This window comes from Sapajus apella, unplaced genomic scaffold (genome assembly GCF_009761245.1).
Source record: "Sapajus apella isolate SASKATOON/1434 unplaced genomic scaffold, GSC_monkey_1.0 scaffold87, whole genome shotgun sequence".
NCBI classification, from domain to species: Eukaryota; Metazoa; Chordata; class Mammalia; order Primates; family Cebidae; genus Sapajus; species Sapajus apella.
Genome location: NW_022437027.1, coordinates 4,542,497 through 4,567,621, shown reverse-complemented (window position 1 = coordinate 4,567,621; position 25,125 = coordinate 4,542,497). Strand labels below are relative to the sequence as shown.

The 25,125-nt window shown below is 41.5% G+C and overlaps 1 protein-coding gene across 1 annotated transcript in view; it reads left to right on the top strand.

Moving 5' to 3' along the window:
- The window catches only part of HADH (hydroxyacyl-CoA dehydrogenase), a 45,450-nt gene that overhangs the window by 5,271 nt on the left and 15,054 nt on the right, over positions 1 to 25,125 (top strand). The window contains exons 2-4 of the mRNA XM_032254827.1: positions 16,646 to 16,774; positions 20,421 to 20,578; positions 24,465 to 24,591. Of these exons, the coding sequence (XP_032110718.1) occupies positions 16,646 to 16,774; positions 20,421 to 20,578; positions 24,465 to 24,591 (414 nt within the window). The remainder of the gene's footprint in view (positions 1 to 16,645; positions 16,775 to 20,420; positions 20,579 to 24,464; positions 24,592 to 25,125) is intronic.

Here is a 25,125-nt window from a genome sequence, read left to right as displayed (position 1 = left end):
CAAGTAGCTGGGACTACAGGTGCCCACCACCACGCCCAGCTAATTTTTGTATTTTTAATAGAGATGGGGTTTCACCATGTTGGTTAGGATGGTCTCAATCTCTTGACCTCGTGATCCTCCTGCCTCGGCCTCCCAAAGTGCTGGGATTATAGGCGTGAGCCACTGTACCCAGCCAGCTGTCCTTTGACTTTGGAGGGAATATTTGTATTCCCAGTTGTTACCATCCTACTCAAGGGCATCAGATGTGTCTGTCATGTTTTTCTCCCACATCCCGAGTTGTTGCTTAATCTTTGTTGGGCTGTTCTCTGCTCTTGGTTGAGGTACTGAGATGTAACACCACCCTCTATTAGCATATTAATTATTGGACTTGGGGTGGGATTGGAGATACTGTCATTTCCAGAAGGTAGAAGAGGTAGGGCTAACAGGCAACAGAAAATAATGCTATGGCATATGTTTGAACATTTTGTAGAGCAGAAATGGCACTTCATTCAGTCAGGTTTTGGTGATTTCCTGCTGTGTCCTGCCTCCAGCTTTAATCACTTGCCCCTTGCTTGAGTTTCTTCTTTCTTTCCCTCTCCCTTCTTTCTTCCTTATCTGTGGTAGCTTATCCTTATCTCTAGCTCTACCGGGATCACAGGAAGATAATGTGGCTGCTCTCTGTGGCTCCACCTGTTATGTTTGTGATGGGATTTTTTTCCAGTAGTGGTATTCTAAGCTCAAAAGTAAGGCTATGAGGTCCCTGCCAGGGTTTAGTTGCTAGCTTTCCTATCCTGCCTTCAGGAACCTTAGGTGAATCACTTAACTCCTCTCTGCCTCTTTACTTACCTGGGAATAATGAGACTCACCTCACAGTTGTGAAAGTCAAATGAACTAATTTACAAGCTCCTAGAATAACATTAGTGTCCGATAAATATTAGCTGCTTTCAAATAGACCCATCACACCTGATCTAGTGAGGATTTCTCTTAGATTGTCTTAACTGTCTGAAGAGATTTGATATAGTGAGTTCCAATAATTCTAAAGATGTTAAGACTTAACATAGATTGATGAGAAAGATAGTCTACCATTTACTGGTTTTTATAGAGCTAAAACCACTCTACAAAATATGACCCTTTATTCTGATCAAAGAATTTTGATTTCTTTCATTTCATGTGACCATTATAATAATCACCCCTGCAGAGATGGTTCCTGGAGTCAAGGGTCAGAGGCAGAGCCAGGGCCAGAACTTGAGTCTCTCTTCTGTTCTGCTGCCTATAAATCCCCGAGGCTGAATTCAGTTCTGCCTGCACCTCTGTCCTGTGCTGTATTGTGGGAGTGTGGCATCCATGGCAGGGGATCCTCTGTGGCTCCCTGGAATCAGTGCATCCCTAATTCTTTGTTGGGCTGTTGATGTTTCCTTGTCTCTGGACTGAAAAGTTAGTCACCTGCTGGTCGTCTCCATCAGGATGCTGTGCTGCTATGCTTCTGCCCATAGTAGACTCAAACTCACCTGCCAAGATCTAATTCATTATATTCCTTCCCTCTCAGCCCTCCAACTTTTTCCAGAGAGCTTGCTCCTCCTGTTACTGCAGTTGTTTTTCCAGCCACATGTACTCTGAAGATGGCGGTCACAATCCGTGTCTCCATACCAGAAAAGGCTCTGTAACTTTTCTGTCCAGGGAGGGCTGTTTTTTCTGCCCTCCAATTTGCAGTTTCTAGACCAGGTGTGTTAACCTGAATTGTCATGGGAGCCTCTTAATTGGTCCTTTCAGCAAAAACTAAACGAAAAAAACCTGCTCATCATGACAAACATTGTCATATTAGTCTTCCTGGAGAGATGTTTGGATTTCTAACTCTCCTCTACCTGGAAAATTTCCAGTATCTTCCAGAGATTCTTAAATATAACCTAAGACTGGGTTGATGTTGTTGACATGTCTGGTTATCCCTTTCCCTTTTCAGAATTTGTGGGTGGTGAGAAGTCTGGAAGAGGTTGTCTGGGTTATTATGAAACCTACATGCTTACCGAATTTTTTTAAAAAATCATATAACAGAATTCTGTCTAAAAATGGGGGCATATTTGCTTTGCCTCTTAGAAATACTTTTTGAAATGTAAAATTTAAAGTCTAATAAAGGAGCCTGGTCAATTAATTTAACTGTTTTAAGAACAAACCAGGCCAGCTGTGGTGGCTCACACCTGTAATCCCATCACTTTGGGAGGCCAAGGTGAGCAGATCACTTGAAGTCCGGAGTTTGGGACCAGCCTGGCCAACATAGTGAAACCCCGTCTCTACGAAAAACACAAAAATTAGCCAAGCATGATGGCACATGCCTGTAATCCCAGCTACTTAGGAGGCTGAGGTGGGAGAATCACTTGAACCCAGGAAGCAGAGGATGCAGTGAGCCAAGATTGCACTACTGCACTCCAGCCTGGCCAGCAGAGCAAGGCTCCTTCTCAAAAAAAAAAAAAAGAACAAATCAGCTGGTCGTGGTGGTGGTACTTAACATCCTCAACAGAACACCTTTTGCTGATTGTTGAAGTCAGGGAAGACAACTTGTGCTGATGGCAGAGTTCGAGATATGATGCAAACAGAGACAATCATAAACCCAGAAATGCCAGCCCTGAGAGATGCAACTGACCTATAACTTTTTCCTCTCTGGAGCAAACCATGAGAGCCATTAAGGGCAGCCTTTGCTATGAAGGTGCAGCAGCCTCTAAGCATAGTTGGCCTCAGGGACCTCTGACTCAGTCTACTTATTCTGGGGTTCTGGAGGAAGTCAGAAATCAGGTGTGGTAGATAGTTCACAAAACTTTGGGATCTTCCGGAGAGAGCATGACATTGATGAAAACGGTGGCCTTCCTTGTAATGTCTGGGCACATGAGACGTCCAGTGGAACTGTTGAAGAAGGAGATGGGAGGGAGACCAGTCACCACACTAGTTGATGTAGGTCTCATAGACTTACCACTCAAGTTGTGCTTCAGAGAAAGCTGCTTCAGATCTTGTTGATAGATGTACAAAAATGTATAAATCCAGCGTGTTTCTGCTTGCTATATTTACTTGGTCCTGTGGTCAGAGTACTCTGGGGCTTTAACAAGTGTGCTAATCACTTAGCCTATTTTTATAGCTCTGAAGCACTCATGTCTAAAAATATTTCCTCTTTGGCTAAGCCTGTCTTCCACCAGGCCTAAAAAGTCATGGAGCTGAGGACATGGCCTTCAAATAATTTTTTTTTTCCATTGCAGACTGCTTGTCCTCAAGGTCTTACCAGTTTGTAGGTCACTGAATATAAAACATGAGTTCTCAGTGGGTTGATTTAAATTATGATCACTTAAGTTAAACTGCCAGGAAGAGTCTTCCTCATTTTTTGAAAAATAATGGATGTCTATGAAATGAGAAAAAGAAGGCTTTTCTTTTTTTGTGGTCCACTCCTCCACTACCTTCTCCATCCCAGAAAATTGGCAATAACTCAGGTGGTATTGGATAACTCAGGAGAATGAGTTATTTCTTTGCATCTAAGATGCATGCAGTTCTTTTCTAAATAAGAGCTCACATTATCAGGAGAAGCCATCAGCTGTAGCAGTGGAAAGAGCCACCAGATCTCGTCTTGGCTTTACCAACAAATGTGTTTGTTCCATCAACATTCCCTGAGGGCCAGCCACAACCAGGCAGGGTCTAGCTTCTCAGTGTACAGAGATGAGTGACATTTGGTCAGGAGCCTACAGTAGAGGAGTTCAGATTACTACAACACAGGTTGGTAGGTGCCGTGGTACAGGGGTGCAGAGATATTACAGGGCACGTGGGGGACACCTAGCTTGGGGCTGAGAGGATCTTGGGGAGTGGGCTTACTACCTGGAAATGATTAACTGGCTCAGTTAACAGGTCAAGTTGGAGAGAAGGTGAGGCCAAGAGAAGGGCTGGAGTTGAGAAGCAGATGTACGGAGCTACCAGCCTTGTGGTGATGTTAAGGCTGTCATGCATCAGGCAACAGTGAGTGAGTGGTGTGTCTGGAGAGGAGGTGAATCCCAGTCCTTTAAGGGCCTTGAATGGCTTTTGTAGAAGTTAAGCTTTATTCACTGGTCATGGGGAGCCATGGAAGTATGGGGGAGTAAGTGACACAGACAGAAGTACCTCGCACAGAATTGCATTTCAGATGGAACGCTATTGCCTATATGTATAACATATCTTTTCTTTTTTTCTTTTTTTTTCTTTCAAGACAGAGCCTCGTTCTGTCACCCAGACTGGAGTGCAGGGGCACAATCTCAGCTAACTGCAGCCTCCGGTTCAAGCAATTTTCTTGCCTCAGCCTTTCAAGTAGCTGGGATTACAGGCATGTGCCACCATACCCAGCTAATTTTAGGTTTGTTTTTGTTTCAATTGTGATGAAGTATACATAAAATTTACCCTCTTAACCTTTTTTTTAATTATTATTTTTGAAACAGTCTCATTCTGTCACCAGGCTGGAGTACAGTGGCATAATTTTGGCTCACTGCAACCTCTGCCTCCCAGGTTCAAGTGATTCTTGTGCCTCAGCCTTTCGAGTAGCTGGTATTAACAGGTGCACACTACCACGCCCAGCTAATTTTTGTATTTTTTAGTAGAAGCTGGCCATTTTGCCTTTTTGGACAGACTGGTCTCAAACTCCTGACCTCAGGTGATCCGTTCGCCTTGGCCTCCCAAAGTTCTGGGATTGCAGGTGTGAACCACCGTGCCCAGCCCTACTTAACCATTTTTTAGGGTAGACTTCAGTGGCATTAAGTACATTCACATTGTTGTGTAACCATCAGCACTGAATTCTTTTCTTCTTCCAAAACTGAAACTCTGTACCCATTAAACAGCAACTCCCCAATCCCCCTGCCCCCATCCCTTGGCAACCACTCATCCACTTTGTTTCTATGAATTTGACTATTCTAGTTACTTCATATTAGTGGACTCATAAAATATTTGTCCTTTTGTGACTGGCCTATTCACTTAGCATAGTATCTTCACATTTCATCCATGTTGTAGCATGTGCCAGAATCCCCTTCTTTTTTCAGCTGAGTAATCTTCCATTGTACGTATAGACCACATTTTGTTTATCCATTAATCCATCAATGGACACTTGAGCTGTATCCATTTTTTGGTTATTGTGAATAATGCTTCTTGAACATGATTGTACAAATAGCTATTCAAGTGGCTGTTTTCAATACTTTGGGGTGTACACCTAGGAGTAGAATTCACTGGATCATATGCTGATTCTATTTTTAAATTTTTGATGAATTGCCATACTGTTTTCCCTAGCAGCTGCACCATTTTACAGTGCATCGGCAATGCACAAGGGTTCCTGTTTCTCCATGTTCTTGCCAACACTTGTTTTTTTCTTTTTTTTTTTTTTTTCAGTAATAGCCATCCTGATGGGTATGAATAGATCAGAGGCTTTTACATTATATTGTGATGGACGTTAGAGGGTTCCATGAATCTCCTTCATGGTTTCCAGAAGGTTAGCAAAGATTTCTTCTCTGACCTTTGTTTTACATATTGGTCTTCAATATTCATTCTTATGGAGAAAGGCGTTCATGGCTAACATATTTGAGAGCTACCACACTGAATGATTTCCGTGTTATCTTCCTGCTTTAAAAGTTGATGATCCTGATTATCTGTAGCTAATAAACCTGAACAATAAATGTTTTTGCCAATCTCTTAAAGTAGTTGAGAAGCTAGGTGTCTTCGTTTCTCTTCTGTGATAGAGAAGAAACCCATATGGGAGAGCAGTAAGCTGGTGTGTCTGTGGCCATCTCTGACCTGACTCATACATGTGCCTCTGACAGACAGGCACAGACACAGGGTTGGCATGCCTCTGGCCTTACCCACAGCCTCTTTAATGAGAGGTATAAGACACATTCACATGTTGGAGTGAATTAAGCACACATCCATTTTGAAATCACAGGGCTGGATACCGCACAAAGAGTATTGATCTTGTTTTAGGCAACACCTAACAGCTGCCCTCCATTTCCCCTTCTACCTAGTGTTATAACCACCAGTACCAGAAAGCAGTCAATCTGCTTACCAAAATAACAGAGAGAGACTTTTTTCCCACTTGGTAATTGACTAAATACTCTGGCTATTAGCTCCTCTTTTTTTCTTACTGTCCTTTTCAAACTGATAATGTGATTTCTCATAGTTTTAAAGTAACTTGAAGCTTACACAAAGTTTGTCATAAAGATTTCTAGCAACAAAACCAGTCATGACTAATTGAGAACTTATTTCTAAAATAATTTACAAATTGAGGCTTATGAAAAAATAGCTCTGTCATTCATTTGTTAATTTCATGAGTATGAAGTATCTTCCTTGTGCTAGACATCAGGGCAGGTGAAAGGTGAGATGTAATGGCTGCTCTTGAGAAGCCTGCTGTCTAGTGGAAGAAATATAGGTATGAACAATGAATTTTAATGAAGGCACAGACAGCCTACCTGTGATAATCTGGGATTTGATCTGAAACAGATGAAAGTTTTAACAGTTTATATGCCTTACCTTAAAGTATAGTTTTTAAATCCTTAAGATATGATATGACATACAGTGTGTATATATATATATATATATATACACACACACACACACACACATATGTATCTATATATCTTATGCTAAGGAAAAAAGGACATTTAAAAAGTTTATGTTAAAAAAGATGTATGTATACATTGTACTGCCTTTATATGTTTATGATTTTTATTTACTAGAAATCCTAGTTGCGCTGCAGATAGGAGTGTGCCTAACTACCCTATATTGAGATTTGTGTTAATAACAGCTTGAGAATCTGAAGTGGGTGATACAACAGCTCTTTTGGAAAGGTCTCTCTCTACTATCTTGAGTTCATCATCTAAAGTTGGTGTTGGCAGAGAAGATAAGTGTTCAGTGTGATGAATATCCCAGTTACCCTGATTTGATCATTACATATTATAGACAGGTATCAAAATATCATGTCCCCCAAAAATATATACAGCTATTACATATCAATTTTTTTAAAAAGAAAAAAAGGTTGGTGTGGTCAGCTTTTCTATTTCAAGTGTGTCATTCATCTTTCACATCTGGGATTTCTCCTATGCTCTGGTTGGTTATAACCTTTATTCTGAAATTGGTCAGATTCTTATGACATGAAATATTCTATAACCAGTTAAGTTTTTATTTCTCCATTATGTTCACAACCCGGGGACTGGGCTGCTGTTACATAACTGAGTAGCCATTGGTGGTTCACATCAGCTCCACATCCAGTTATTTTTTTTCAGTATTTGAAGTCCTGCACAAAAGATCTTCCGTATCTGTAATCACTAGAGGCACAAAGAAGAAGTGATTACCTCTAGTAAGGGTTGGGAGGAGTTTCACCAAAGGAGAGATGGTGTCCATGTTAGATTATGAAGGGTGAGTTGAAGTCTCTGAAGCAGAAATGAGGGAGTGGGACATGTCTGGTAGAGGAAACCACATGAGCAAGGGCACAGACCCATGAGATAGCACAGAGGAGGGAGACGTGTGGTGTGGCTGGGGAAGACTACAGAATCAGGTTACTACCATCCAAAGCATTTGTTATTTATTGAACAGCTGTCATGTTCAAGGCATGTAATAAGTACTAAGGAATACAAAGACCAAATCAATTTTTTCCATTAAGGGATTTTAAATCTAAGAGCAGAGATTAGACACAGCTCTAAATGATAGAGTTTACTTTGGTATAAAGTAGTATAATAAGAGCAGTAAAAATCTAGCTCTGAGTTTTCAAAACAGAAAGTACATTCATTTGGAAAAAGGCTTCATGGAGAGGGTAGCATTTGAAATGGGCCTGAATAATGGATAGGAAATTTTTGGACAGTAGTTAAGAGTCAGGGTTAAGAAAAAAGTATTGTCCAGAAAATTGTGACCTGCAGAATAGTGGTACCATTAATGAAGGTCAAGGAGAATTGATTTTAGGGTCAAGGTGATGACTGTAGCTTAGAATATTTTGGTTTCCGGCACAGTTGGAAGTGAGAATGATTGGAATTTCAGAATGAAATGATACTGGAAACACAACCTTGAAGGATGTCTTTGTTTATAGGCTTGGAAGATCAAGAGAGGTCAATTAATATGGCTAAAAGGAACAGACAGATAAGAAATTGAAGAGTTTCAAAAAGGAAACTTTTATTGGCAATATACAAGGCTGTTGTAGAAGTAGAAGATGAAGCCAAATAACAGGCATTGACTAGCAATTTAGTAGACTATTGATAAGCCACAGTAGTCCCCCCTTACTGGAGGGGAGGGAGTACATTCCAAGACCCTCAGTGGATGCATAATAGTGCAGATAGTACACAAATCCTATATATACTATATTTTTTTCTTTTTATCTGATAACCCAGTCAGCTACTAAGTGACTAATGGATTGGGTAGTATACAGTGTGCATATGCTGGACCAAGGCATGATTCTCCTCCCATGCAGAACAACACGAGGTCTCATCACACTACTCAGAATGACATACAATTTAAAACATGCATTGTTTATTTCTATAATTTCCCATTTAATATTTTTGGACCATAGTTGACTATTGGTAACTGAAACTGCAGAAAGGAAAACCACAGGTAAGGGGGGACCACTGTATCTAATTTATGCAGCAGTGGTGGTGGAGGAAGCTACTCTGATGGGAATGTTCATGTTCCCTCCAAAATTTATGTTGAAGCTGAATCCCCATTGTTTTTCAAACTAGGGACTTTAAGGATCTAAAACTTATATTAAAAATCTTAAAATTTGCTTATTTGTGCCAAGTGAAGCCACAGTGCCTCCTCCAAGGACATTTTGCCATAAGTTGAAGAAAGAAAAGTGGTGGGAGAATGGAGCAATTTCAAGCACTTGATAATGTTGGATTAGGTTGTTCTGTGCTGCTTTTGATAATGTTGGTGTTAGGACTTCGAATGTTAAAGAATGGAGCCTCACAATGGTCAGTACAGTATTTATGTTGTAAATGTATGTGTTGCCTGGATTCTCTCTCTGGAAGAATAATTAGTTATAGGCATAATGGTAACTGTGAGGAATTTTCCTGTTTAAAATATCAAAAACAGTCATATACTCATTTAATCCAGATTTTAGTATCACAATTATCTTGTTTCCAAGAGAATAAACTACATAACTATAAAGTGACGCTTCATTAAAATTGACATTTGACCTTGGAGAACTGGTTAAATAAAATAAGATAGGGTAGGCCTGGTGTCTGGCACTTGGAACACACTGTCTATGGGAGCTGTTATTAAGGCTGGCAAACCTCAATGGGCTCTGGTTTCAGTTGGTTGTGGAGTCTTTCAAGGAATTTCTTCTCTAGGAGGTTTAGGATTTTCTCCCAGCATTGTAGCCTATGGAGAAGAAAGGAGGATCCAAGCTCAAAGGTGGGTAGTCAGCCAGGAGTGAGCAGGTGACCATCAAGGATCTGTACAGAGGATGGTAGATACAAGTGTGGCCAGAGGTCAAGGCTAAAACAGCACTATTGCAGAGAAAGGGGCTGGAACAAACATAATCAGGGAAGCAGGTGCAGGGCCTGACCTTCAATAAAGGAATTAAGAAGCAAGCTTTATGTAGGAGTGACAGAACAAGGCCCTGATGTGAAGAGTCCCAGGCAGGAGGCCTGGTGGGGCCTGACCTTTCCTTGGGGAATGTGTTGGGGAGGTCTTCCCAATAGTGTCTTCAGGGAAGTGTTTGGAACTTTCAGAGAACAATAGGAAGACTTTGGAACTCAATTGGTTTAAGGCCTCCCAGTGGTTTGAGGAGACAGATGGCAACCCAGGAGTGGCTGGTGTAGGTGGGGCCAGGGGTCAGGGCCAACAGGTTATTTTAGAGCAGTGCTCAGCATCTGGGGGTGTTTTTAAAAATACCAATGCCTAGGCACCACCCCAGGCTAAAGGAGTTAGAATTTCTGTAGGTGGGGCCTGGGGTTTGGGCTTTTTAAATATTCCCAGTTGTTTCTAATCTGTGCCAGATTGAAGCATAGATCTTAGAGCAGTGGTTCTGAAACCTTGGCACGCATCAGAATCACATGGAAGACTTGCTAAACCACAGTTCACTGGGCCCTACCCAGAGTTTGATTCACTGGTTCTGAGAATTTGCATTTCTAACAAGTTCCCAGGTGATTGCTGCTGCTGATCCAGGACCCAAACTTTGAGAACCCTGTTTTAGAACCACAAAAGTGTTAAGGTGTAGTCAGTAATGATGACATGGAAACTGTGATTTGTCTGGATAGGTGCTCTTGTTTATCAAGTAATTTTTGCTATTACTGTGACTTTAATTTGATTGAAGCTGTAGGATGCTTGTTGAGGGTTTGTATTAGTTTCACTTACTAGACCTGGGGCCTAAGACACGTTATTTGACCTCTCTAAGCCTCAGTTTTCCTCATCTATAAAATGGAATGGTGATGCCAATTTCGTCAGGACTGTTAAGGTGTATTAATTAGGACTTCCGTTTGGGGAAGAACTGTCATAGAGTTATTTAGGAGAACTTTTTAGTAATATTGTCACCAGGTCTATAATGGTTGCCAAGTAAGATGTGGGGGTGAAAAGAATACAAAAAAAGTAAATGACATGACATTTCCGTAGCATGGTATTTTATTATTTTTGTACCTTGAAAGCTAGTTGTGTCAGCAAATAAGGCAACATTTCTTGTACTCCCCTAACTAGATTACAAGAAGACAAGTTCTGGAGCCAGGCATTCTTGGAATTAAAATCCTGTCTTTGTGGCTTAACAAACTGAGTGGTCTCAGGCAAGTGACTCAAACTCTCTGATCCCATTTCTTCTTTTGCAAAATGGGGATATTGTCAGTTTTATTAGGGTTGTTGGATTAATCAGAAACAGTCTTAGAAAATGCAGCTTATAAGCCTGGCACATGCTCAGTATGTGGCACCTCTTATTTTTGCTGCATTTGCCTTTTTTCCTTTTAAAGACTTAAGTTCCTTCTGGGGGTAGGTAGAGATTACCTTCTGTTGGCTCTCTCAGCTCTTGGGCGTCTCATAAGACAAATAAAACAAGTGTACTAATAATTCAGAAATAAACAATGTGGCCTTCAGATGGCCTATGGCTGCCTAGCCATGCTTAAGAGTATGTTAGGCTGTCGAACCAGTCTGGGATGAAAGTTGTACAGTTTTCCTGGTCCACATGGAGGAAAGGAATAGCCTACCTAATATCTTGAGTCCATCTCTGTGATAGCTCATTTAGACTAACACACCAGTAAGAGGTGAACACCAACCCCTGTGGATAGATTAATCAAAGAACATTGGACCTATAATCCTGTGTGTATTTTGTTAAGCATCTAATATGTACCAGGCATCAGGTTATATGTTGTTCATGCATTGATTGCACACTATGGGTCATGGGTCAGGCACTGGGATTTGTAAAGATGATTAAGACTTGAAGTTGTCCTTAGAAGTTGCTGACCTTGTGTCTCTAGGGTATAACTCTAGGAAATAATGGCAGGGAACCTTGCACTTTTAGATTGGGTTAATCTCTGCATATGTGTGAAATGAAAATGCTACTATAACTTAAAATCACTTGAAGTTATGCTGTAGTGGTAGTTTATTGCAACACAATAAATTGTGACTTGTCTCACAGATATTTACCATAAAATGGAAAAATATTTTAAGGAGAATTAAAATTTCTCTTATTGCCTGTATTTTCTCCTTTCAGACCTAACCATATGCACTTTGGGTTCAAGCAGGAGTGTCTTTTCTATGTCTGTGAAATGTCTACACTATAAGATTTCCTTTGTATTTTGCTGAAGCTTTGTGAGATAATTGAGGAAAGAAAAGCTGAAGTAAAAAGATTTTTTTAAGAAAGTTTGCCAGGAATAACCATTTACAGCATACAATTGTTGCCTTCTCACTAGACCACATATGGAAGTGTAGGCATTTTAGAGAGTCCAAAATTGTAGAAAATGCTCCAGCCTTTTAACTGAGGTAGGGAGAAAAATTGAGCTGAAGATCCCAAAAAAGATGTAGCCCGTTTCAGACATGTGAGGAAGAATGAGGCCAAGGGAAATTCTGCAGAGCAGGAATATGATCAGTTAGTAGCACTCTAGGAAAGATGTGTTCTTTTCCCCTTCTATTAGGTATGGCCCCTCCTTGCTCTCCTGTATCTTCTGGCTGAGATGGGAATACAGACAAAGGTCTCACACTCAGTCACTTAGACATCATTTGACCTGTGCACTTTGCTCTCCTGGAACATTGCCTGGAGAGCCTTGATTTAATAGCTGCGTTTTTGGCCAGTGTCTGCATATATGGGTTGTCTCAGGTGTGCTCATCTGGATGGCAGGATGAAGAAAGGCAGTAACTGAATTAGCCCAGTGTCTTCTGTATGTAGGGGCAGAGGTGTAGGAATTGGGTGTATTTATCAGAGGACTTTGGCTAGAAGTGGAAAGTTAGCTTTTAGGCTGAAAATGCTTTTTGGCTATGGTTTTTCTTGGCTGAATTTTATTGTTTTTATAAATGTGCATATCTCTTTTGTTTTACTGAGCTATTTGAGGATACTGCCTCTCTTGGTTTGTTTCTACTTACAGCTTTTTAAAAAAGTAATTATGAGGCTGGCATGATGGCTTAGCTGCAATACAACCAGAAATGCCCAGTAACGATCACAGTCCAACATGATTATAATTATGAAAATGGCTTTCTAGAAATAAGGCTGTAACATCCCTCACTCACTGAACCCCTTTACAATTAATACTTTATTCCTTAGGTAGTTGGGCTCATTCTAGGTGTCCTCCTCTTATACATTCTCAGATTTGCTGGCTGACAGGATTTTTCACTTGGTGTTTTCTATTTTGACATCCCATGTATAGAGCCTTATATTGTGTTGGGTTGGTTTGTTCATGTTTTCTCAGTGGGACTATAAATTCCCAGAGTAAAAGGACACTGCCCTTGTTGTCTTTCTTCATCTCTGTTCCCTTCAGCTTTGACATGATCTCGTGCCAAATATGCTTGACTCTTCGTCCCAACTCCTTGAAGAGCTAAAAAGGCCTGAGGGATGCCTCTTGGAGGTGAATGGGGGAAAGTGGGTTAGTACCTAGGCAGGGAGGAATCCTGCTTTGCCTATTCAAAGGATAAACTAGGGCAGAAGTTAAGAAGAACAAAATGAAAATCACTTCCCATTCCAGAAGGACTGCCAGATATCAAAGCCAAAATAAAAATGGAACGTTCCCAAGCCAGCATCTCTGCATACCCCTGTCAGTGACCATCACTCCTGCCAGTCAGCTATGGTTCTCCAAGGCTGTCCATCTCCGACAGCTCCAACTGAGATTTGAGATTTATTACCCTGGTCCTGCATTGGGGTTCCCCACCAGTAATCCATACCCCACCAGGTCTGGTGAATCACTAGAAGGGCTCTTAAGACCCAGAGTTGTACTTATGACTGTAATTTATTTCAGCAAAAGGATACAAAGCAAAATCAGCAAAGGGGAACGGTATGTAGGGTGAAGTCCAGAGGAGACCAGGCAAGAGTTTCCGAGTGTCCTTTCCCAGTGGAGTCACACAGGATATGCTCAGTTCCCTTAGCAACGAGTTGTGACAGCACATGTGAAATGTTGCCTATCTGGTGTAAAGTAAAAATAAAATCCTAAGTCCCTAACTGACTGAAAGGACCCCCTGTTGGCCACAAGACCCTAGAAAAATCTTAAAAACTGGCTTTCCAGCCATGATGGGAACGGAGGTCAGACACACCTCATTCTAACTGCCTGTCTTTTGGAGTTTAGGCACAACTGATCAGCATTAATGTTAAAATAGAAACCAAAAGACTGACAGAACAGACTCTTTGTGGCAATGAAACACTGAAGTATAAACGAGACCTAAGACCATGCTAGGCAAGCATTAAGTCACACCCTACAAACCACACACTTGTTAAACATATTTTTAAAATTAACCTGCAATAATGTGGCTTACTTTCCAACATTTTGTATAGCATCATGTGACAGGAGGCTCCCTTTTTAAATTTAAGCATTCCTTTGTACTGACTTCAAGTCTTGAGATACAGCTTAATTCTTTCAGCTAATTGCTATTAAGAAAATCTTTGAATCCACCTATGAATTGTAAGTCCCAGCTTCAAGATATCCCACCTGTTTAGGCTGAACCAGTGTTTACCTACTATGCATTGATTTATGACATTACCTGCAATTCTCATCTCCCTAAACTGGATAAACCAAACCAACCTGACTGCCCACCAGCCCACCTCCGGCACACTCTCTCAGGACCTCTTGAGACTGTGTTCTCTGGGCCATAGTCTCTCATATTGGCTCAGAATACATTTCTTTCAAATATTTTACAGTTTGGTTTTTCTGTTAACATAGGGGCGCTCATTAGAGACTCGATGTCCAGGTTTTTTGTTGGGATTGGTCATGTAACGCCCTCTACCTGGCAAGTTTGAACATTGCATACTCTCATAAGGAAAGCAGGTATGCAGCATAAACTGCATTGTTTGCACACACAGTTTAGGCACAGCAAGGCATACTTATCAGGGAATGCTGGGAACCCTCCTGGAATCTAAGTTTCAGATGCCAGCCAAGGGCTAACCTTGCAAACAGGCCTTTTTCTAAGGATAGCAATCTCAGCCTGCCAGGTTAAGTCTTTCCTGCAATAAATTTGCTCTTGCTTTTTTTTTTTTTTTTTTTTTACATTGAATTTTTTGAATTGGAGGTTCAAATTTGCATCAGATGATTTGAATCATTGGCTAGATGGGCCTTGGTCCATTGTCACTTAGGGGGAAAACTTGGTTTGGATTGATGGGGTTTTGCTTTTGGGACATTGTTTGACTTTGCTGCCTGCCTGCAGCATGTGGAATGTTTCTGCTGATGGGCTAGTTTCCTGCTTGTCTCTGTCTTTGTATCAAGATAATTCATCCCGCATTGCCCCAATTGCCCTGTCCTGGTTGTCAGACTTTTCGCTTCTGGGAGCGTTTTCATGCCTTGGTTCCCAGATGGTGCTGATACAGCCTACAGGTCCACAGGCTCAAACATAAGCACACTATGTGCTGCTTTCTTAGGGAGCCATGAGTGCAGTTGAAATAACTTTGCTTAAACCTGTCTTATCATTTTGGAAACTGTTGTTTCGAAACCTTGCCTTGGGATTTGAATGTCTTTGCCTTTAGGTTTTGTTCTTTTTTTTTATGTTTCTTATTTTGTTTTGCAATGTTTGATTTATTTTTGAGACAGAGTCTGGCTCTGTCACCCAGGCTGGAGTGCAGTAGTGCAATCTTGGCTCACTGCAACCTCGGACTCCCTGGTTCAAGCAATTCTCCTGCCTCAGCCTCCTGAGTAGCTGGGATTACAGGCACACACCACCACGCCCAGCTAATTTTTGTATTTTTAGTAGAGACAGAGTTTCACCACGTTGGCCAGGATGGTCTTGATCTCCTGACTTCATGATCTGCCCGCCTCAGCCTCCCAAAGTGCTGGGATTACAAGCGTGAGCCACTGCAGCCAGCCTTGTTTCTGTTTTTTTACTCATTGCATTTCTGCTTTTGAGTTTTTGTTGCCTGGCTTCAAAAATCTTATATTACAACCATGGTTTGGGACTATTTTTGTCATCTCCTTGTTCTTCTCTGGGCAGGTTCATTCCAGATAACTTGCTCCTCTCCTGCACACTGTTGATGTCAAGGAGGTTCCAAGGCAGTCGTCTGCAGGGCGCTTCTCTGATCCTGAGGGACATCTCAGCTCTGCTGGCCTCTTGCATCACTTATGATTGTATTAGGTCATGTCTGTCCTCTTGCCTCTGGCCTGAACTGATTCACTTACACATGCCTCTAAGGTGATCAAGGTGACCTAATGGCCTGTTTTTAGCCATGCTTCCTATTCCATAATCCTTGCTGAAGCTATTGTCAGACAGTGATGAAATAGGGATTCATTTATCACTCACTGTGACTGAGCTAAGCTGGCTGTGTGTGAGCTTGGGAAGCTTCACTAAACATACCCCATACCCTAGGATTCCTCCGTCAGCCAAGGTGGCATGGTGAAGGCAGGGAATTGCCCGTCCTAAATCAGCTGATCCCAAAGACTTCACTTTCATGGAAGTCTTGTTATCAAATAGCCCTAGGGGACAGGAGTCTTTTTGCCACCATTATTAGAGTTTAAAGTCTTACCTATTGCTGATTTAAGGGCTGCAGAAGAGAAGGGCCAAGAGGCCAAGTGACAGAACTGTCTCCAGCTCCAAGGAGAAAGGGATGGTGGCTGGGGAGTGGGTGTTCTGGGAACAGGCTGCTGAGCACTTTGAAATATGGCTAGTGCCACCAAGGAACTGAATGTTTAATTTTACTTAATTCCAATTAATTTAAATAGCCACATGTACCTAGTGGCCCCTGAATGGAACAGTGCAATGTTAGAATTAGTACAGGGAAGCGTTTAGAACGTGACCTTCAGGACTTTGATTGAGATTCCAGCTCTGCTGTCTTCCCATTGAGTGACCATGGGGATGCTTCCTAACCTTCTACAGTTGTTTTGAGAATTTGTTGTATTCAATGTAAAGAGTTTAGAACAGTGCCTGGCAAGAAATGTGTGTTTAGTTAATGTTGGCTTATCATATGTTCACTCAGTATTTTGAATGGAATGGTGGTAGAGTTCATGTGGAATATAAATGCTACTGCTTTTTGGGGTGGGGGGGTGTGTATGTGTGTTTTATGTTTTCTTTCTTTTAAAAAGAAATTGTTCTTTTGTTGCTCCAGATTGCTGCAGCAACTGGTCACACAGTAGTGTTGGTAGACCAGACAGAGGACATCCTGGCAAAATCCAAAAAGGGAATTGAGGAAAGCCTTAGGAAAGTGGCAAAGAAGAAGTTTGCAGAAGACCCTAAGGTAATTTCTTATTATTGATGTCTTTAAGACAAGTCCTCTAAATTCTTCACATTTGCAGGGCAGTGGGGGATTTCTGGCTTGCTTGCTTTCTGTTTTCAGTTTGTTGGTGTAATACTCATTTTCCCACAACTTTAAATCAATATGATAACATAATCGCTAAGCATTCGTGGGTACTGATTACAAAACAGAAGTCAATAACCATTGTGTTGGGTGGAATTTAAGGTTGAGAAGAAAGCTTGTACAGGTAGTGAACTCATTCTAGAAGAACATTGAGAATTTGGAATTGAAGAATACTTGTTTTGCTGAAAGGATGGAGGAAGAACAAACAGGAAGATATTTTTTGTACTACAATTTAAGAAAAGAATGATATAATAAATATGGTATTTATAGAAACTAAGAGTAAATCATTTTCATTTACCAGGAGCAGAAGAGATAGAAGAATTTGAGGAACTCTGTGGAGGTTGGGAAAAAACAGCATGGTGGGATGAGAAGGAGTTGGTGACTGAGGACTGTGCTGCTTTTTCAGTGTACTTTCACTTATGATTCTGCATTTAATTAGAAATACCACACAAATAACCCAAGTGAATTTGAATTTACTTTTGTCACCTCTTTAAAGTTACTTAAGATTGATTTCCTTAGGGCTTGGATGGAATTTTTCTCTGTATGCAAACAGAGAAAAGTACACATAGGACATCACATAGGACATTTGTTGTCTCTCACTTAAGGTATCCAAGGTAGTATATCTAGATGCTTTTAAAAAATGTTTTTAGGCTGGTCGCAGTGGCTAATGCATGTAATCCTAGCACTTTGGGAGGCTGAGGTGGGCGGATCACAAGGTCAGGAGATGGAGACCATCCTGGATAACAGGGTGAAACCCCATCTCTAGTAAAAATACAAAAAATTAGCTGGGCGTGGTGGCAAGGGCCTGCAGTTCCAGCTACTGGGGAGGCTGAGGCAGGAGAATTACTTGAGCACGAGAGGTGGAGGTTGCAGTGAGCCGAGATCATGCCACTACACCCAGCCTGGGCAACAGAGCAATAAGCGAGACTCCATCTCAAAAAAAAAATTATTGTGGTCAAATATATATAACATAAAATTTGCCATTTTAAACTATACAATTCAGTAGCATTAATTACACGCACACATTCATACTTCATATAAGTGGAATCATATAATATTTGTCCTTTTGTGTCTGATTTATTTCACTAAGCATAAAGTTTTCAAGGTTCACCCATGTTGTAATATATCACAACTTCATTCCTTTTTAAGACTTAATATTCCACTGGGTTATTACCATATTCCAATTTAATATTCCATTGGATTTATTCCACATTTTTTTAACCCATTGTTATCAGTCTATTCTCACGTTGCTAATAAAGACATACCCGAGAGTGGGTAATTTATAAAGGAAAGAAATTTAATTGACTCATAGTTCCACACGGCTGGGGAGGCCTCACAATCATGGTGGAAGGCAAAGGAAGAACAAAGTCATGTCTTCCATGGTGGCAGGCAAGAGAGACAGCATGTACAGGGGAGCTGTCCTTCATAATTTATATCCCACTGGGCCCCTCCCATGACACATGGGGATTATTACAATTCAGGGTGAGATTTGGGTGGGGACACGGAGCTAAACCATATCACTCATTCATCTGTTAATGAAATTGGGTTGTTTTCATCTTTTGGCTATTTTGAATAATGCTGCAGTAAACATTGGTATACTATTGGTTTGGAGTCTCTGTTTTCAATTGTTTGGGTTATATACCTACAAGTAGAATTGTTGGGTTGTATGGTAATTCTATATTTAGCTTTCTGAGGAACCACCAAATTGTTTTCTATAGTGATTGCGCTGTTTTACATATTTTACATTCCCACCAACAAGGCACAAAAGTCCTAATTTCCCCACATCCTGGTCAACACTTGCTATTTTCTATGTTTGTTTTGTTTTGTTTTTTATTGTACCCATCTTAGGTGTGAAGTAGTATCTCATTGTGGTGTTTTTTTTTTTTGGAAATGGGGTCTTGCTCTGCTACCCAGGCTGGAGAGCAGTGGCATGATCATAGCTCACTGTAGCCTTGAACTCCTAGGCTCAAGCCATTCTCTCACTCCAGCCTCCCCAGTAGCTAGGACTATAGATGTGAGCCACCACACCTGGCTAGTTAAAAAAAAGTTTTTTTAGACATGGAGTTAACCTGTTGCCCAGGCTGCTCTCAAACTCCTGGCCTCAAGTGATCCTCCTGCCTTGGCCTCTCAAAGTGGTGGGATTGCAGGCATAAGCTACTAAGTCCTGCTATCATTATGGCCTTGATTTGCATTTTTCCCCAGTGTCTAGTAGCCTTTAAAAGCCAGAGAGGTGAGGGTGGAAATAATTTTACCTTCTCTTTGATGAAATTCAAAGAATAAATATCACAGGCAGATTAAGATCTCTTACCTATCCCTTATATTCTTAACCGTAGTGGGACACCACACAGGGAATGTTATGATGAGCATCCAGACAGATGAGATTATAAGAGCCCTGGGCTGAGGGTTGGAGTCTAGGACAGAGTGAGTTTGACCCAGATAGCCTGCGTTTTCTCCTTGTTTACTGTACAAACTTTCAGCTAATTGTCTCCTTGAACTGAGTTTCTGAGCCACACCCTAAGGATAAAAGGATGACCCCTGTGCTCAAGTTGCTCAGCTCTGGCTAATTACTCCTTAGGAGTCTATCTCCCTGAGGTTTCTCTCTCTGCCAGGGACACCACTGAGGAGGTTTCACTTTGCCTAGTTGACATACTATATGTATCTAGCTCTTTACTGACCACCAGTACGATAGCCACTAGCCACGAGTGGCTACTGAGTGCTTGAAATGTGGCTAGTCTAGATAGAGATGTGCTCTGAGTGTAAAATAGACACCAGATTTCAAATATGTAATGGGGGAAAAATATATAAAACACCTCAGTATTTTAAAATACTGATTACCCCTGTTGAAGTGATGGCATCTTAGATATATTGGGTTAAATAACATTCATTTCACCTGAAAATGTCTTTTCCTTTTTTAAAATGTGGCTGGTAGAATATTTAAAATTACCTGTTATCTCACATTATCTTATTTCTGTAGAACAGTTGAGATCTAGCTGCCTAGTCCATGATGATTTGGGATGATTATGAGTGTTTTGATGCCCTGTGGACAAATTACACCGTGAAATAAAATGGGGGCTTATAGAGGCACCATCCCTAATTCTGCCCTTATTGAGGTCTGTGGAAACCAGAATCACAGGAGGACAATGAGGAAACAATGAAACTACAGGCTCTTTGACAGCAGAGGCTGTGTCTGGCTTGTTTCAGGAGCAGCATTTTCAGGCACACGATGAGCAATTATTATTTGATAAATGCTAAGTCAGCTTTCCTACCCTGGCTCTTGCCCTTGCTCTGATAGGAGCTAGTCTCTGCTCTTATTAGAAAGGAATAGTCAGCACCACCTCAAGACTAATGGATGGTACGGAGCCATGGAAGGATAAACTACAGGCTTCGTGGACACTTTGAGAACAGATAGGGTGGGCCAATACAGGTGCTCTAAACACACAGTTTACTACTACAGCAGAGCTAAGAACTTGAAAGATCATTTTCAGTGGGCTCGGTGAATGTTCTCTTCTTCCTCCCACTGCATTAGGCTGGCGATGAATTTGTGACGAAGACCCTGAGCAGCATAACGACCAGCACGGATGCAGCCTCCGTTGTCCACAGCACAGACTTGGTGGTGGAAGCCATTGTGGAGAATCTGCAGTTGAAAAATGAACTCTTCAAAAGGCTGGACAAGTTTGCTGCTGAGTATGTAACCTCTGGACAATCTTTTTTGTTTGTTTTTCTTGTGGGTACAAATGCAGTTTTGTTGCGTGGATATGTTGTGTAGTGATGAAGTCTGGGATTTTAGTATACCCATCACCCACATGGTGAACACTGTACCCAATAGGTAATTTCAGCCCTCGCCACCCTCCCACTTTTTGGATCTCCAGTGTCTGTTATTTCCTTCTGTATGTCATGGATACCTGTTGTTTAGCTATCACTTATATGTGAGAACATAATAGTATTTGACTGAGTTGTTTCACTTAAGATGATGGCCTCCATTCCTGTTCATGTTTCCTCAAAAGACACGATTTTATTCATTTTTATAGTTGAGTAGTATTCCATGGTGTATATATGCTACATTTGCTTTATCTAGTCAGCCATTGATGGACACTTAGGTTGACTTCATGTCTTTGCTATTGCGAATAGTGCTGCAATAAACATATGAGTGCAGGTATCTTTTTGATAGAATGAGTTCTTTTCCTTTAGTTATATACCCAACAGTGGGGCTGCTGGATCAAATGGTAATTTTATTTTTAGTTTCCTGAGAAATTTCCATACTGTTTTCCTTAAAGGTTGTACTAATTTACATTGCCACCAGCAGCATGCAAGGGTTCCCTTTTCTCCAGATCCTTACCAATATCTGTTGTTTCTTGACTTTTTAATAAAAGCCATTCTGACTGGTATCAGGTGCTAAAATCATTGTGGTTTTAATTTCCATTTCTCTGATGATTAGTGATGCTGAGCATTTTCTCATATGTTTATTAACCACTTGTGTGTCTTTAAAAAAAAATATTTGTTCATGACCCCTGGACATTCTTGGCAGATTTTGAGGGGTCCCTCCCTGGGCCTTGAGCTTCGCTCCTTATTTATTGCCTTCTCCGAGGAAGGGATCTTCTAAGTTCATCCACCTCTCTCTCTCTCTCTTACCCCACAGCTATTTCAAGAAGAGCCAATATGATTTCCTTTGTTCTCCATACTCCCACTCCCAGTTTGCTTCCTGAGGCTTGGGCTGCCCTGATCTGATCCTTGTCCCAAATGAGGCTAGAATACTCATGGTAACATGTAGGGGTCCATCCAGGGACAAGCCTATATGTTTCTTAAAATGTGTAGGTCATGGGTACTCCTATGCCTGATAATGGAGGAGGCTTGGTCCTTGAAACACGAAACTGCCTTGAAGTTCCTTGGTTCATTTCACACTGGCATCTAGACGCTGCAGAGACATCTGACAGCAGACAGTTAGGATACTCCTGTGCTCCATTCTCAGGCATAGGAGTACCCTATGTGTCCTTCACTGTCTGCCAAGGACCCTCAGAGGAGTTCTGTGTTTCCTCCTTTTTTTGGATGGAGCAAATAGAATGGTATAATTGAATGGAATGCCTGCAGACAGAGAGAACTTTGCTGTTTTGAGCTTTATCTGGGTTCATTCCAAGTACTCTTGGGAGCGTTAAAGGAGCATTGACCTTTTAGCTGCCTGGCTTCCTGGTGGAATTCTTCCTTGCAGAATGCACCTCAGGATCCAGAGCCTTTGAGTGTGTGACACCTGACTTGCTGATCAGTGCTCTTCTAGTGACTTGCTTGACTATACTTCATGCTTCTTGGTTGAAATTGAATGGCAAAATATTATATGACAAAAGCAATTCTCAGGGCACTTCCGGGGGGCAGTGGCTAAAGAGAGACACTTGCATACTAGCCTGCTGGAAGGTCAGCGCTCAGAGATAAGTGGCCTTATGTCCAGAGAGGTCCTGCCCTTGACAAAGAGGAGAGAACTTGCCTTTCTGTTATTCGTACATCACTGCCAATTGGTGTCCTCATGCATTTCACACCGTCATCTAGGCTGCAGAGACATCTGACAAAACCAAAAGACAATTGTGGTACCAGTGCTGACTCCCAGGTCAGCAGGGAGCCTTCTGGGATGAGAAACACCCACCCCAAAAAGGAGTTTTGTCAAGCAGTTTGATCTTTATTGAAAGATTGGTCACTCTTGGTGACAGTGAAATGCCCGACTGCCCTTTGTTGTCTGTGTCTGGTACAGAAGAATCTTTGGGGAAATTCAGGAGGCCTGGGCCTGGTGCCAACCCCCCACCACCTCCAACCTTGGAAAGGTCCTCAGTTTCATCATCTGTAAGGCAAGTTGAGGGGCTTGGCATAAATAATTTCCCAGACCTTTCTGGTTCTAACTCTCCATGACTAGCTTCCCCCTACATGTAAAATAGGGACAGCAGCATTGGTACCTATTATATAAAGTTGTTTAGGAAACTCATTTAATTTAGCTGACATTTCCTGAGTGCCTACTGTGTATCAGGCACTACACTAGGCTCTTTCATCTGAATTGATGCAAAACAGATGTGACGTGTGAAAAGAAGGCTGACCCATTGTCACACTGAGGATGTGGCTTTGCTTCTGACCACCACCATTCTTGGCACTTTGTTTTTTGTTTTTTTTTTAAGATGGGGTTTCACCATATTGGTCAGGCTGGTTTCGAACTCCTGACCTCAGGTGATCCGGCCACCTCAGCCTCCCAAAGTGCTTGTTTTCATTTTAGATCACCACCATTATTGAATGCTTGCTACATTTTTTAAACAGCTGTATTGAAAGGTACTTTACTGGCAAGTTTTACAGTTCGATCTTGTAATGGGAGAAGAAAATATAGTCAAGTGATGCATTTCCCGTTGGAAGCCCTGATCAAAGAGTTGCATCCTGGAGAGAAACATGACTTCTCTAGCAGCAGCCTAAGACACACAAATGAAAAGTTTGACCAGGTTCACAGGCAGCTGGAGCGAAGTCCTTACTTTCCCTTTTAGATAAAATACGGGCTCTTAGATCCTTTGCCCTCCCTGACTACCTCTCTTGTCTTGATACGAGGCTTTCTTCCCTCCTCTGCAAATAACTGACTTATTCTCCCTTCTCTTTTCCTCTCCTCCCACCCGTCCCTGATTTGAGCAGATTATAGTATTGCCTTTTAGGTAAGCAGGAACTCCCAAGTCTGGTTGGTAAGAGATCCTTGCCTTTCCTGCCCTGTCTCAGGATAGGCCCTTATGTTTGGAATCGGTAGCAGGCTGGTTTGTGTATTTCTATCCACAAGGTGGCGCTGCAGGAAAGCCTGGAAGTTGGCCTGTTTAAAGCTTTTCCTTTCTTGCCTTTGGCACCCCCACTTTACTGTGGCCTTAAAAAACTAAATTTGGTTAAGTCAGTATGGATTTTTTAAAAATTAATAGGTTAATGTTTTGCACATGCATGTATATATATTCTGTTTTCCCCAGATCTACCTGTGTAACCTTAAAATTTTTTTGAACCATGTTGGTTTTCTTGTTTTCATTTTAATTCTCAACCAATGGAAAAATACAGCTTTTCACTTGAGGGAAAATATCTTAATTCATGTTTATTATCAGATGCTTCTGACTGAGGATTTATGTGTTCATTTAGAATTTTGTTGTTGTTGTTGTTGCTTTTAAGTGTCTTTCTTTCATTATTCTTTGATCACTGAGAGTTTCATTTTGTGACTGGGATTGGTTAAAGTAGGTTGATCAATTAGCCACCTCCTGTTATCTCACATACCATGGAGGTTAACTAATGCAAGTAAATAAAGGAAATTTTGTTCCTGAAAATCAAGGAAGTATTGGTGAAGGGTAAATACCCTTCGGAACAGGAAATTCCAATTTTATTGACTTTCAAATTTCAGAATTTAAATAAAGCTGAAGTCACTTGACTTCAGCCTGTTGTATAAAGATGTACCTTTTCCCTGATTTCTGCAGTGGGTCCGGACAACAGATCTGGCAGTAAACAGTCACCTTGCTCATTGCACCCAAAAGTCGTGCTGTTTCGAAAGATGAGATTCACTCTGACGTGCCACAATATTTTCTCTCCACAGACATACAATCTTTGCCAGCAACACTTCCTCCTTGCAGATTACAAGCATAGCCAATGCCACCACCAGACAAGACCGATTTGCTGGCCTCCATTTCTTCAACCCAGTGCCCATGATGAAACTTGTGGAGGTCAGTGGGTGTCGGCTTGTGTGTGTCTGCCTGCTCTGCCAGCTCTCTCTGTCCTGCTTTTCTGAGTTACACCAGCCCTGTCACCAGTTGCATAGGACAGGTTTTAACCTAAGGGTAGAAAGTTGTCTCTGAGCCTCCTATCTAGGAAGGCCCCTATACTTTGTTTGTTTGCAGCCCTGTGTTTTGCTTAGTGGTGTCCAGAAGGGCTGTTAACTTTGTGGAATGTCATTTACTTATTTGTGCCAGAGCTAATGGGCAGTGCTGAGAGGCATCAGAATGGGAAGGCGGCACTAGAAACCACGGGACCACAGAGAGGGCAGCTCCACGTGTTTGTGTTATCTCATCGAGGTCAGCTTGCCCGTGCTGTAAATGCAGTTCTTATTAGGTCTACTCTACTACCTTGTCCACAGTCCTGGGGTGAATTCTGACCCCATGTAATGATGCCTTAGCATTGTCCCCAGATGAGGTACCTCTCCTGTGTGTTGTGGCCAGAGCTATTAAAAGCAGCTCCTACTGGGTATGGCAGCTCATACC